The 14265-nt window shown below is 43.6% G+C and overlaps 2 protein-coding genes across 2 annotated transcripts in view; both read right to left on the bottom strand.

The window, feature by feature from the left end:
- Rab9a (RAB9A, member RAS oncogene family) overlaps positions 1-5130 on the bottom strand; it is a 23534-nt gene extending 18404 nt beyond the window's left edge. Inside the window, exon 1 of the mRNA XM_036174754.1 lies at positions 4814-5130. The gene's annotated coding sequence lies outside the window, so the exon portion shown is untranslated. The remainder of the gene's footprint in view (positions 1-4813) is intronic.
- Positions 5131-6753: 1623 nt separating this feature from the next.
- On the bottom strand, positions 6754-8163 carry LOC118573747 (stabilizer of axonemal microtubules 1-like). Its single transcript, XM_036174081.1, has one exon. The coding sequence runs from the start codon at positions 8161-8163 to the stop codon at positions 6754-6756; it is 1410 nt and encodes a 469-aa protein (XP_036029974.1).
- Between the last annotated feature and the right edge of the window lie 6102 nt (positions 8164-14265).

The raw sequence follows: 14265 nt of genomic DNA, 5'->3' as shown, positions 1-14265 counted from the left end.
ACAGTACCAAGAGTCACATTGAGAAACAGATTTCTCCTCCAAGTTATCTAACCAGCCCAGGCACCCTGAGGCAAAGCAGGCTTGCAACTGCCACAGGCCTGCCGGACACCCCCACCACCTAGGTGACTCCAGGTGTTCTGCCTCAGGTATCCTGACCTTTCATTTGCTTCCTGATTCCCCACCAAACTCCCTGAGGCATTTTCTGACTTCAGTTCCTCCCCTCCCCAATAACTCTTTAATAAATGGCCTCTGTGGATGACCTAGTAGTTACAAACCCTATTTTCTTATACTAGCTTTTATTATCTACATAACTTTTAACTTAGCCTCATTGGGCACCACTTCTAATTAGCTTATTTCCTCCTGCTGCTTAACCAACAAACTGCCCAGGGCAGAATTATGTGGCAGTTAATGATTTGTTGCCTCTACTTGATGTATATACAGATACATACATACATACACACACACACACACACACACACACACACACACACACACACACTCTCTCTTGCAGACATTAGGAAATAATGCATCTTTTTACAAAGAAAGAAATGTGGTGACCTAACTATGCTAGAGTAGCAAGACAAGTCATGACTGAGCAAAACTCCCTGGCACCAAGTCCACTTGACCCTTCCCAGAAAAACATCACAAAAAAAAAAAAAAAAAAAACACATACCTTTGTTAGACTTCATGTGCTGGCAATCATTTTCAGGTGGTATCAAATTCAGCATTCCTGGACCCCCTCCCCACTACCACCACCACACACCCCCCAGAGAGCATCGGGTAAGCAGTAGGGAAATCTATATTTGTTAGCAGAGAAAAACACTGTGCAGTAGCAGGAATCAAAAGCCTGGGGAGATGCCTCCATGAGTAAGAAAGCCTGCTCTACAAGCAAAAGGCCCTGAGTTCAAATCCTCAGAACCCAGAGAAAAAGCTGGATGTGGTCTCATGAACACCAGGATTACTGCAGCTTACTGATCTACAGCCTAACTCCAGGTTCAGTGAGAGATAGTGTCAAACGAATATAGGTGGAATATAGAAGTGAACTCTCTACATCCTTCTCTGGCCTCCACATACACATGTGCACATATACCAGACATACACATACACTCTCACAGCCATACCCACAAACAAACCTACTGACTATGTGAACATTTTCCCAAGAAATCCTAGAGATTCAACCCTTCTTCTCTCTCTCTCTCTCTCTCTCTCTCTCTCTCTCTCTCTCACACACACACACACACACACACACACACACACACACACACACACACACACAGCCATCATCCATCCCAAAGGCTCACCTAACAGTAAGAACTGACATTAGAATGGAGCAGTATGTATTTTGAAAGGCCTGGTCTCAGACTGGTCTTAAACAAGCATGGGGGAAAAAACAGGCTGAAAAACACCAAAAAGAAAACTATGCAAGATGGAGAGATGGCTCAACAGTTAAGAGAACTGGCTGCTCTTTCAGAGGACCTCGATTTGATTCCCAGCACCCACGTGGCACCTCACACCCATCTGTAACTCCAGTTCCAGGTGATCCATTACCCTCTTCTGGCCTCCATGGGCACTATGAATGAAAGTAATGCACAGACACACGTGCAGGCAAAACACACGTGTTTATTTATACACATAAACACAAAAATAAATTTTAAAAAGAAAATTATACGAATGTTATTTTAAATTTTTCATCCTTTTATTTCTTGATTTCAACAATAAAACACCTGTCTATTATCTACTGAGGCTAAATTTAAGCAAGACTCTTATTTTCATTAAGAATAGCTTTGCCGGTTGTGGTGGCGCAGGCCCGAAGGATTTGCTCAAGGAGGCGGAGGCAAGAGGATCTCGAGTTTGAGGCCAGCCTGGGCTACAAATTAGGGGGTTGGGGATTTAGCTCAGTGGTAGAACACTTGCCTGGCAAGCGAAAGGCCCTGGGTTCGGTCCTCAGCTCCAGAAAAAAAAAAGCAAGCTGGGCAGTGGTGGTGCACACCTTTAATCCCAGCACTCGGGAGGCAGAGCCAAGCGGATCTCTGTGAGTTTGAGGCCAGCCTAGTTTACAGAGCGAGATCTAGGACAGCCTCCAAAGCTACACAGAGAAACCCTGTCTCAAAAAAAAAAAAAAAAAAAGAATAGCTTCTCCAGGCAAGAGACTGTAAGCCGAATTGAATTACAGGCCAGCCTCCTGGTCTACAAAGTGAATTTGCAGCCAGCTGAAACCACACAGTGAGACCCCTATTATGGGGGGGAGGGAGAGAGACTAGTTTCTGGACATAACTTGATAAACACGTATGCCTAATTCAACAGTAGAAAGCTTTAAAGAGCCCAGCAATTGTTCTCCACTTCATCTAAGTCTGCCGGGAAAAGAATGTCATGACACAGGTACTTCTGTGCTGGGTGTGGATGTGTTGTTTCCTTAATGAACACCTGACCTCTGTTCCTGAGTAGTACAAACAATAAATTCTGTTCTAGGACCATGTCAGACCCTGGTCTTATGATTGTGACTAGACTGCAAGCCTCAGGAAGGTGGAAGCTTCCCCACTCTTCTTCCTTTTGGCCAGCACCTTTGTATCAGTGTCTGGCAAGCTGCTCAGAAAATATCTGTGGATGAATGGAATAATGAAGAAACAAACTAAGTCCACTGGAATGGTTCCCAATACCTTGAAAATTTTTGTCACTTTTGTCTTAGGGGGGAAAAAGACCCCAAAACTTATGTGGTAGTGCATCCCCACAATCCCAGAATTTAGAAGGCTGAGGCAGTAGTATCAGGAGTTCAAAGCTAGCCTCCAATAACATACCAAGTCTGAGGCTAGCTTAAAAATAAATAAAACAAAAAAAATATGAACAAACAAAAATTGGATTCTGTTACCAGGTATTCATATACCTCTTAATAAAGAGGATTTCCCCCCAGCAAGCTTTTAAAATAATAAAAAAATGCTTAAAGAACTGAAGAAGCCCAGTGTGACCTGGAGTATGACTCAAAAATGCTTCCAGACATTTCTCAAAATATCCCTGGAGAGGATAAAATTTCTTCCTGGTTGCAAAACTACTACTCTAAAAGGCCCCCAAACATGCTTTGAATATCAGCACTGCCCCCTCACTCCCTGGGTGACCTTGGAAAGGAGATTTAACCCTCCTGGGTCCCAGCAAATTCATCTCCTGTAAAACAGAACCATTGCTTTGGAAACACCAGGAAAACAAGTTCATGTGGTATGGAGGAGGACTTCCCAATACATAGTAAGAAATTGAAGGAGGTTTAAAAAATTGCTAAAACTAAAAGAACTCCAGGCCTTTAGAGTACTATGGTACAAAATGGAAGTAACTGGACAGGGAAAATGTAAGAAGGATCTTTGGAAAAAAAAAGAGAATACCACCAATGCATTTGCCAGTCTCCAACAATGAATGTTCTAGTTTTTGCTTGTCTACTCTAACCTTTTAGGAAATGAAACAAAAACGCTCTTAAATCCCCAAATGTTCTAAGTAAATAAGCCTCCAAACCATAAACGTTTCAGTACAGCAAAGACTACAATGTAATGAAAACCCTGAAAGCAAGAAACTGCCACACCACTGTTAGATATGGCACTCTTCTATAACATAATTTGGAGTTCAACACAATTAGTGATAACTTCGACCTAGGAGTATAATAAAAGACAAAGTAAAAGCAGGCTACTTAGGTCCCTAACTAAGGGAGGAGTGGGGAATTCGGCTCAGGGGTAGAGCTGTTGCTTAGCAAGCACAAGACCCTGGGTTTGGGCTCCAGCAATGGAAGGAGAAGAGTAAAGAAAGAAAAGAAAAAGGAAAATAGTCCTTAGTTGAAAGCCCGGGGTTTCCTTCAACTCTAGTTGAGATTTCAGGCAGTGTAGGGTTTTTCCACTGCAGTGGAACTAGCAGAAAAAAAGACAAAACTTGTACAAACAAAACAAAACAAAAACAAAATTCAGTCTGATTTTATGAGGACGCTGTGAAAAGACTGGTCACGTGCCAATTTGGAAACTTGCAGAAAAGTTATTCCTCAAAAGAAGTATGATCACGGGATGTGTTGTGTCATCACTTAAAAAACAAAACAATAATACATCAACCTTTTGGTCAGCACTTAAAAGTTTCATCTGGTCTTCAGTTACTAAGATGGAAGAAAGGAAGGAACGCAATTCTGAAACCTCAGCCAAGGTATGAATCAGATAATGTTCCCAACCGCCTACATGGTCTTTGCCCTGGCTTTATCTTCCAAGATCCCTCACCTGTGTGGGCCAAAGACATTAAGTAAATGCTCAACTGGGTAGGATGTCAGAGGTCGCCAAACTCAAATAACACAAGCGTCCTTGCTTTACCCAGCCTTAGTCAGTCACTCTAGCGCAAGGTTTGGTCCCCATGAATGTCCCCGTGTGCTTAGGGGAAAGACTGGGTTTATGTGTGTACCCAGGTGTTTGCGTATCAGTCCGTGTGCGCATCTCTCCACCATCCTATTCCTAAGGGTTAGGAAATTTGGGTATATCTCCTTCCCAGGGTGTTTTATGGATTTCTCTTCGTGTGTGTGCGTGTGTGCGTGCGTGTGCGTGTGTGTGTGTGTGTGTGAACGAACGTATATGTCCGGAGTGGTTGGGTGTGTGTCCCTCTTCCCATATGTCTGAGTGTACAAACTCGTCTTTCCTCCTGCGTTAGTCATCAGACTGAGGGAGAAGTCACCCATGTTGCCCAGCAGTCTACAGACTCGCGCCAATTTGGCGCGCCCCTTGCCCTCGCGGCCCTCAGCTCCTGCCGTTCGTGCACCCTTACCATCTCCCGCCCGGCCCCAAAGGGACTGCTGACCCCTGCTCACCTTCCAGCCACACACAGGACGACGCCCCGGGAGCTGTTGGCCAGCCCGCCTGGGTGCAACCAGGGAAGAAAGAGGGCCAGAGACTCAGAAGGGTAGAGAGCGATAGCCAGCTCCAGCTCCAACAGCTAGCGACTTTGGCAGAAGGATCAATATGGCGGCCGGGCGGGGCGGGGCCGAAGCGGAGGGGCGGGCCTGGGCAGTGGGGCGACGGGGCGGGGCCTAAGTCGGCGGGGCGGGGCCTGGAGTGGTAGAACTGAGCCCGGAGCCGGGACGAGGACTGAGTTGGTGGGCGGGGCCAGGAGCTGAGGGGTGGGGCTTGAGGCCGTGAGACTGAACCCTGAGGCAAAGACCCTGATGCTGGTCCCAGGAATGTAGGGACAAAGAAAACCGAGCCAGCCAGTCTGCTCTCCCAACCGACTGCTTTGCAAAATCGCAGTTTTCCTTTGTGCCAGCTGCTGCTCTGGTCTTCCCGCTTGCGTTCCTTCTACCATGTTCACAAATAGTTACTTTAAAGTTTAAAGTAGAAAGCGATCATATAAGCACAATGACATAATAGTATTGCACTATTAAAAAAACAAATGTGCAAACGAGCAACGAACAGGTAGATGATAAAAGAATATGTTTGTGAGATTATAGAATAATAGAAGTTTTTCTAATTAAGTGTTTTAGGTTTATGTTTTCCACTCTTTTTACTCCAAGTTCCTTTACACACACACACACACACACACACACACACACACACACACACACCATCCAGATCCATCCCTTCTGTCTCATTAGAAAATAAACAGGCTTCTAAGGGATAAAAATAAAATAAAATATAATAAGATAAAGCAAAAATTAACACATTGGAATAGGACAAAAGAAAAGGAAATAGGGGGAAAAAGGCATAAGAAACAAATATAAACCCACAAGTTTGCACACTAAGCAATCCCATAAAAACACAAACTGGAAGCCATAATATGTACACAAAGAACCTGTAGAGTAAAAAGAAAGATAAATAAGTAAATATAAAAGTGAAATTTGGCACCAAAACTACAGAGAGAAACCCTGTCTTGAAAAAAATAACAACAAAAAAGTGAAATTTAAAATTTTTTTACCATATACAACTTAGTAATCTTTTTCACTTTTTGCTAATGTACTTACACCAAAACTAATGGACTAATGGGCTGGGCATTACTTTTGTGCATATTTTATGAGTTTTTTTCCTATTTTCAGTACAGGTATACAAAAACATCTATACATTTTCAGCATTCCAAACCAATGTAGTACTGGTACAGTTTGCCTAGGAACTAAGGTGAGCATATTTCTTGCAATGATACAGAGTTTTTGATACTAAGATAAATTTTAAGTTGGATAATTTCAGTATGTAAGTACCAAAAATCTGCTTAACCTAAAAAGGAATTAAAGGGGTTAGAGTGTAGCTTAGTAGTCAAGTATTTGCTTAGCATGTATAAGGGTCTGATTTTAATCCACAACACTACAAAAAAATTTTAAAGAAGAATTAAGAAACAAAAATGGTCACACCATTTTACTTCTTCCCCAACATAAATTTATTGACACTTCAAGCTTGACAAATGGTCAAATTAATAAAATACACCTAGATCAGATAAACATTTTCTTGAGACCAGCTTTGATTTCATGAGCACAAAGCAAGGGACATTGGTGGGAAGGTACAGTAAGAGGAAGGGTTAAGAGGAGTCAATCAGCTGGTGATTGCATGTCATTTTGCTTAGGTGATTCTTATTTCATCCAAATATCCTGAAATTGATAATGAAGTTCGTTGTTTTGTTTACATTGTTGTTTTCATTTTGGGGAATTCTTTTTTATCCAATTAATAATCCTCAATTGTTTGTTTTTAATATACTGTGCAATTTCAATTGCTAAGCAACCATTTTTTGATGGCAGGATGGGACTGCCAATTTTCTCTAGTTAGGACTTTACGCATCACCAAAACCAAAATGGTTGCTCTGTTGAGAAGCTGTATGGGAAGCTGTATGGGAAGCCGGCCTGTACAACCTGTGCCCTACAGCATCCTCCTCCTCAAAGATGTAGCCAGGGGGTTCAGAATACGAAGCTGGGCACTTTTTAATTTCCTTAGGAGTAAAAGTGGTAGAATAGGTGGTCTGACCTTCTAAAGGGATGTTTGTACAAGGGCCGGACCAGGGGGGCTTGCAGCTTTTGGTATTGACAGGTGTGTGGGCCACATAGTGGGAACGATTGGTGGTCATGTAATCCATAGGCTCATCAGGGAATTTCAGATGAGGAGCAGGTTTGACTGGCTCTCTATGGACGATGGCCCAGTGTTTGTAATCCTCTCTACTGGTGGTGGAGCCTTCAAAGCAGTCGCTCTTCTTTACGTGCTGGACTGGCCGGCAGGACTGAGCTGGAACACCATTAGGGCATGAGTAGTCAGCTTGCACAGTTGTCAGAAGATCCATCTTCCCTTCAGGAGGGATATAGGGGATGGGCTCTTTGGGGACTATCTGCGGTGTTGGCCAAGCTTGGAATTTCTCTCGAAATTCAGTGTTGGATGGAAAGAGTGTGTCTAGCCCAGAGTGCTTGGATACAGGTTTCCAGCTCTTGGAAGGCTCTCCCATCAAACCCTTGTAGGATTCTCTGTGGGTGGTCAGACCGTCAAAAGGGATTTCACATGGTTTATATTTCTCTGCCTCGTGCACATACCGTTTCTCCACAGGATGGGCCACATAGGTCGATTTGTAGCTTGTTGTGTTTTCCAGGGGGATGTTACAGAACTTTAGCACAGATGGAGGTTTGTAACTCACAGTATCCACAAGTTGTTTCATGGGATAATCGTCCTGGTGTGTGGTTCTATGATCAAACCTACAGGATGCAGGACGGTATGTTTGCTGTGGACAAAACGAAGGTCTTCTTTGCTGGTTCCAAGGCAAGTAATCAGATTTGTATGTAGGCACACTCTCCATTTTGTCAGTACATGGATGTTTGTTGTCTCGAGGTTTGATGGGGCTCACTCGATTGACAGGGCTGTAGTTGTAGTGTTGATTATACGTTGTGAGGAAATCCATTTCGTCTTGGCTTGGAGTGAACTTGTCGAGACGATAGTGTGTCACCGGTACTATGTTGTGAACCCCAAAATCTCTCTTCGTTGTGGACAGGCCTTCCATTGGCATAGTTCCTTTCTGGTACTCCATCTTGGGTTTGAAGTTCTCTCGGGGCATGTAAGAATGATAGGCAGAATACTTCTCGGTGTATTCGGAGAAAAGACATGGTTTCTCTGTCTTCTCATAAATCTTGGTAGGGGTATGTGGGCAGTGATGCCTGCCACAGGAGCAAAGGTCGCAGATGCACTTCCTATTCATGAGTGCCATTCTCCTGACATCACCTCACATCATACCTCCGGGCATGAGTCTCTTCTTGGCCCCCCAACCAGCTTGGTGGGAGGACCGCCAAGCTTCAAGAGGCTTGGCAGATGGCGGTATCTTCTTGAAAGAAAACTTAAGTGGCCTGCTTGCACAGTCCGCTTGCCCCGTTTCCTTCTCAAAGTTTGCCTTGCACAAGCAAGAATCACTCAGCACACACCCTGTGGGCCCCGCCGGCCTCTAATGCGCAGCGCAGGACAGGGCAGCCTCTGCCGCTGCCAGAACCAAGCCCCTAGAGTGGCTGGCCTGGTCCACTAAAGGCTCCGAAAGCCACGGGGCCCCAGACTGGTGGTCCTCTGTGACGTCTCCAAGCCCTGACGGGGTAACAGTGCTGTCACAAGGACTTCCTGTGAGGTCAGGAAATTTCCATTACCTCACTGGCAGGCCTAAGATGGGGGTTTCCCCCATTGGGTCCTGGAAGAATTATGGAAGACAGGCTGGATGAATTTGAAGAGCTCCCAAGTTCTCAAATAAGTAAATGCATGATCACATGTAAAAATTATACTGCCAGTATACTGGGTGGCCCTTTCTATCCTGCATGGTCCACCTTCATATGGAAACTCACTCCTTACTTCCATAAACCTAGCTTTGTTTCCAATTCCTTTGGTTTCAGGTGTCTGTTGCAATTCCTTATAAGTACTATTCTTTATTATTCTAGTCTGTGTTTCATCAATGAGCAAAGTTTAGAATTTCCTGTCTGGAGCTGTTATGATGAAATGAAAGTTCTGACCCTCAACCATTATTGAACATATTCTTGCATGGATTCCCCCAAATTCTATACAATGATTGATATTGGTTGGCAACTAGGGACTCAAAAATCACCCATATTTGAGCTCTGTCATCGTATCCCTTGTCAAAAACCTGGAAGCCTATAGAGAGGGGCCAACACAACTTGCACTCCTATATTTGAGTAAGCTCCACACCATTCCAAAGCCTTCCAGGACCTGCAGTATGGACATACTTTTACTCTCTTCCCTTGGGTGATTTTAAGATTCACAGGAAGTGAATCCTCATTAATACTTATTCAACAAAGCACCCACTGTGCTGGGAGCTTAGCTGAGAATAGAGCAATAAAGGGACACATAAGAAATTGGGGGTGGGCCATGTGCCCAGCATCATCCTTCTTTCCAGAGGCATATTCTATACAGTTCTGCTGGGTTTAGTTTGGTGAATAAAATAAATGTAGTCCTTTCCTAGGAACACTTAAAGAGGAGGAGGAGACACTGAGGAAGCAACTCAACAAATGTGTAGCTACAAATAAGATTGAGGGCCTTAGAGGGAATAAATAAGACACAATAGGTGGTTGTGCAAGGTGATGCCACTACAGAAGGGGTAACTCCTTTGGAACCCTAAGGACGAGCAAGCAATAATGGGAAGGGCTATGGGAAGAGAGCTATATGTGAAATATATAGTATAGAGCAGCTCACCAAGAACCTAGTCCGTAGCAGCCCTAAATGACAAATTGTGCAAACTATCACTGAAGCTTCATGACTGATGAAAACTTAAAGTTATAATTGTTTCTCTAGCTATGCCTCCATCTAATATGTTGTCATGTGTGTTTGCATGCGTGCATGTGCATGTGTGTGTTAAATAGGGCTGCACTTTGGCTGCCACACTCTAAACATAGGTTAACTGAGTTAAATGACAAATGGCAGAATTGGACTAGAGTGATGACTCAGAGGTTAAGAGCACTTGTTGCTTTTCTTTTTTATTAATTAATTAATTAATTGTTTTCCAGCCTGATCACAGTTTTCCTCCCTCCCTCTCTCCTCTCCTTGTAGTCCCTCCCAACTTCCCCTCTTCCTCCAAATCCACTCCTCCTTCTTTCTCTTTAGAAAAGGGCAGACCTTCCATGTACATCAGCCGACCATGGCTGCTTTTCCAAAGAAGTGAGTTCAATTCTCAGCACCCATGTCCAGTGACTCAAAACTGCCAGTAACTCCAGCTCAAGGAGATTGAAAACCCTCTCTAGCTTCTTTTGTCACCCGTGAATATACTCATACACTTAGATAAGAATTAAAAAATCTTTTTTTTTTAATGGCAGAATAGAGACTGGTGCTAATACTTCAGTCAGTAGAATGATTGTCCAGTAAGCTCCAAGTCCTCTATTCAATACCAACTACTACCCTCTCCCCAACTGGCAGAATGGAACAAGCATTAAAAGTCATAAATGGCTGGGCGGTGGTGGCACACGCTTTTAATCCCAGCACTCGAGAGGCAGAGGCAGGCGGATCTCTGTGAGTTCAAGGCCAGCCTGGGCTACCAGGTGAGTTCCAGGAAAGGTGCAAAGCTACACAGAGAAACCCTGTCTCGAAAAACCAAAAAAAAGTCATAAATGGAATGAAGACTTTTATCCCATTGCTCATTTACTAATAAATATTAGTCATAAACTGAACTTAATCTTAGAAAGAAGGGAGACTGCTTCCTAAATGTTGTGGTTACAGTTACAAAAATAAGGATATTGTGTATATTTGCATTTGTGTATTCATAAACAAAAGAACAGAAGATTCACACAAAACATTTTAATTGAATTAGTTTGGCAGTAAGATTTTTAGGTAATTTTTATGCAAGAATTGAACTCTGTGTTATGATATTCTTTTGAGCGATATAGACCATTTTTAAATAAATTGATTAATTTTTATTTTGTGTGTTTGGGTGTTTTGACTGCATGTATGGTTGTGCATCACATGTGTACAATGTCTCTGGAGGCCAGAAGAGGATGTCAGATCCCTTGGAACTGGAGTTAAAGATGGTCCTCAGCCACCATGAGGGCGCTTGCACTCAGACCAAGGTTCTCTGGAAGAGCAGCCTGTGCTCTTCTTAACTGCTGAGCCATCTTTCCAGCTCCACATAGACACTTTTAGTGGTTTTAGAACTTTGTGGTTTGGGAACTTTTTCTGTGGTTTGAACTCAGGATCTAGCACACATTAGGCAAGCATTCTACCACTGAACTACACACCTAGCCTTCTTTTTGCTTTTTAGTGTGAGACAGGCTCACTGAGTTGTCCTAGCTGCCCTCAAAGTCACTCTGCAGTGCAGGCAGACTCCCCAGCTGTCTAGGACTAAAGGCCTGCAAGCTCAGCAAAGAAGAAATGCTAAAGAGACTTTGGAAGTCTTTTATACGGCTCCAATGGTTACAATGGTTAGTGCAAGGCAGAAAGCCAGTATCTAGCAACTATTTTCTTCGGGGGGGGAAAAAAAAGTCCTGCTTAATCTACACATACATAACAAAATATGTGTGCTTCTCCAAGTACTCCCAAAGCCGCCTTCTTCCGCTAGCTTCTCATCATTCTGCGTGTAGATATTCCATACCCATTAGTGGCTATCTTCAGCTTTTTGGTATGGGAGCTGAGACTGCTAATATCACACTCATATTCCCAATCTCTTTTTGGGGCCAGAATGTCTCTCTGTAATTCAGGCTGGCATCCAACTCAAAGCGATCCTCCCACCTCAGACCCCCAAGTGCCACCACTCCCATCTTCATAGTACCAACTTCTTTTTGTTTTGTTTGGTTTTGTTTTTCAAGACAGGGTTTCTCTGTGTAGCTTTGGAGCTTGTCCTGGACTAGCTCTGTAGCCCAGGCTGGCCTTGAACTCACAGAGATCCACCTGCTGCTGCCTCCCAAGTGCTGGGATTACAGGCGTACACTACCACCGCCAGGCAGCATAGTGCCAACTTCTTATCCCCCATCCTCCTCACCTCAACTTCACCCCATCCATACTGGGGTATAAATACTCCAACCTCATAGAGTTCTTGATCCAATCTGTATCCATGCTCAGGAGAAATTAAATCCCTGGTTAGATGAAAGCAGTAAGTCCTTCACCCTACTTGTCTAAAAGAAAAGCAGGAACCTTCTTTGGTGGAAGACACAATCTGGAACATTCCTGTCTTCTCTTCAATGTCCAGCACTCACTAAAGATCATCAGACATGCACAGAGGTGGGGGTGAGTGGCTAATGATCAAAAGAAAAGAAAACAATAGAATTTCCTACTTTAGGATTAATTTGGATTTATTTGGATATATCTCAGCAGTTTAGGGGGGGACAACTTAATAGATATTAAAATAGGGGTCTGGCCAACAGCCAAACATTAGGTGGAGTTCAGGAATCCTGCAGAGGAGGAGAAAGAAGTCAGAGAGGAGCCAGAGAGGTCAAGGGCACTCAGAATGCAACTAACCTGGACTCATAGGGGCTTGCAGAAAGTGAACCGACCATCAGGAAGCCTGCATGGGACTGACCTAGGCCCTCTGTATATATGTGACAGTTGTGGAGCTTAGTCCTCTTGTGGGACTCCTAACAGTGGGAACAGGGGCTGTCTCTGACTCTTTTACTGGTTTTTGGGACCCTACTCCTCATACTGGGTCACCTTACCCAGCCTTAATACATGGGGAGGTGCTTAGTGCTACTGCAACTTGATAGGCCATGCTTTGTTGATACTCATGGGAGGCCTGCCGTTTCATGGATGGAAATGGAAGAGGAGGGAATTAGTGAGTGGGAGGGGGAGTAGGGGGGCCTGGAAGGGGAGAATGGGGGAGGCTGCAGCCATGATGTATAATAAATAGATGAATAAAAATAAAAATAGGGTTGGGGATTTAGCTCAGTGGTAGAGCACTTGCCTAGCAATCGCAAGGCCCTGGGTTCGATAAATAAGCTTAAATAAATAAATAAATAAATAAATAATAAAAATAATTTTAAAAACAGGGGTCTGGGGTATGGCTCAGAGTAAAGTATGTGCTTGGCATGTTTGAGGCTCTGGGTTCAATCCCCAGCAACTCCCCCTGCTCCCCCAACACACAGTGTACTAGTTACAAATATGCATCCAAAAAAGTTCAACACCCATTCATGATAAGTAAACCCTCAGCTAACCAGGACCAGAAGGGAAATCCTTGAAACTCTGAAAGAATATCTACTTGAAACTTCCCCAAACATTATCTTTGATTAAAATCTGTAAGCAGGCTTTTGAAAGAATAAAAAAGATTTAAAAAGAATCTGCTGGCATCACTTTCTTCAACATTTCATGGGGGTCCTAGTGCACAGAAGTGAAAGTATGAGGATCACAAAGGATAAACAAGTGAATATCAAATATAGGTGATTATGGTTAGATGAGCCAAATGAGTCGATGGGAGAAGTAGCCCTGTGTGGTGGTTTGAAAGATATTGGTCCCCAAAGAGAGTGGCACTATTAGGAGGTGTGGTCTTGTTGTTGAAGGAAGTGTGTCACTGTGGAGTCGAGCTTTGAGGTCTCATATATGCTCAAGATACCACCCAGGACGAGAGACCACTTGCTGTTACCTGCAAGTGAAGAAGTATTCATCTCTCAGCTTCTGCTCCGGCACCCTGTCTGCCTGCACATCACCATGGCCATGCCTGCCATGGTGATAATGGACAGAACTTCTGAACTGTAAGCAAGCCACCCTGTAGACGAATTTCTAAATGGTCTTATTAAAAAAATAAATAAACACAGAGCCAGATATAGGGGTGAAAACCTGAGAGATCAGGGAAATAGGGAAAGCCACAGCTAACCTTACCTCACCAACTCCGCAGCTTCCAAATGCGAGCGACTTCCTGTCTATATGCCTTGCTGTTCTTCCATCTGATTTGCTCTTTCTGTCCAGCTACATCACTTCCTTTTCCTGCCCAGCTATGTCACTTCCTGTATGTTTGTACTGACCTTCAGACCTCCATGGTTAACTAGAGTTGGAATTTAAGGCGTGTGCCACCACACCTGGCTCTGTTGTGGCCTTGAACTCACAGAGATCCAAACAGATCCCTGCCTGCCAAATGATCAGAATTAAGGGTGTGTGTTACCATTGCCTGACTTCTTTGTTTATTTATGACTGGCTTTTTCCTCTGATCTCCAGGTAAGCTTTGTTTATTCAAGTACAAATAAAATGTCACCACATTTCAGCACAAATAAAATATTACCACACCACCCAATTAAATTTTTCCTTTATAAGATTTTCTGTGGTCATGGTGTCTCTTCACAGCAATAGAAACCCTAAGACAAGCATTCAAAAAGTTTAACAAGTGGCTGGAGAGATGGTTTGGTGGTTG

Source organism: Onychomys torridus, chromosome X, assembly GCF_903995425.1.
Source record: "Onychomys torridus chromosome X, mOncTor1.1, whole genome shotgun sequence".
Taxonomy (NCBI): Eukaryota; Metazoa; Chordata; class Mammalia; order Rodentia; family Cricetidae; genus Onychomys; species Onychomys torridus.
Note: the sequence above shows the minus strand (reverse complement) of the source record. Positions and strands in the feature narration are given on the sequence as shown.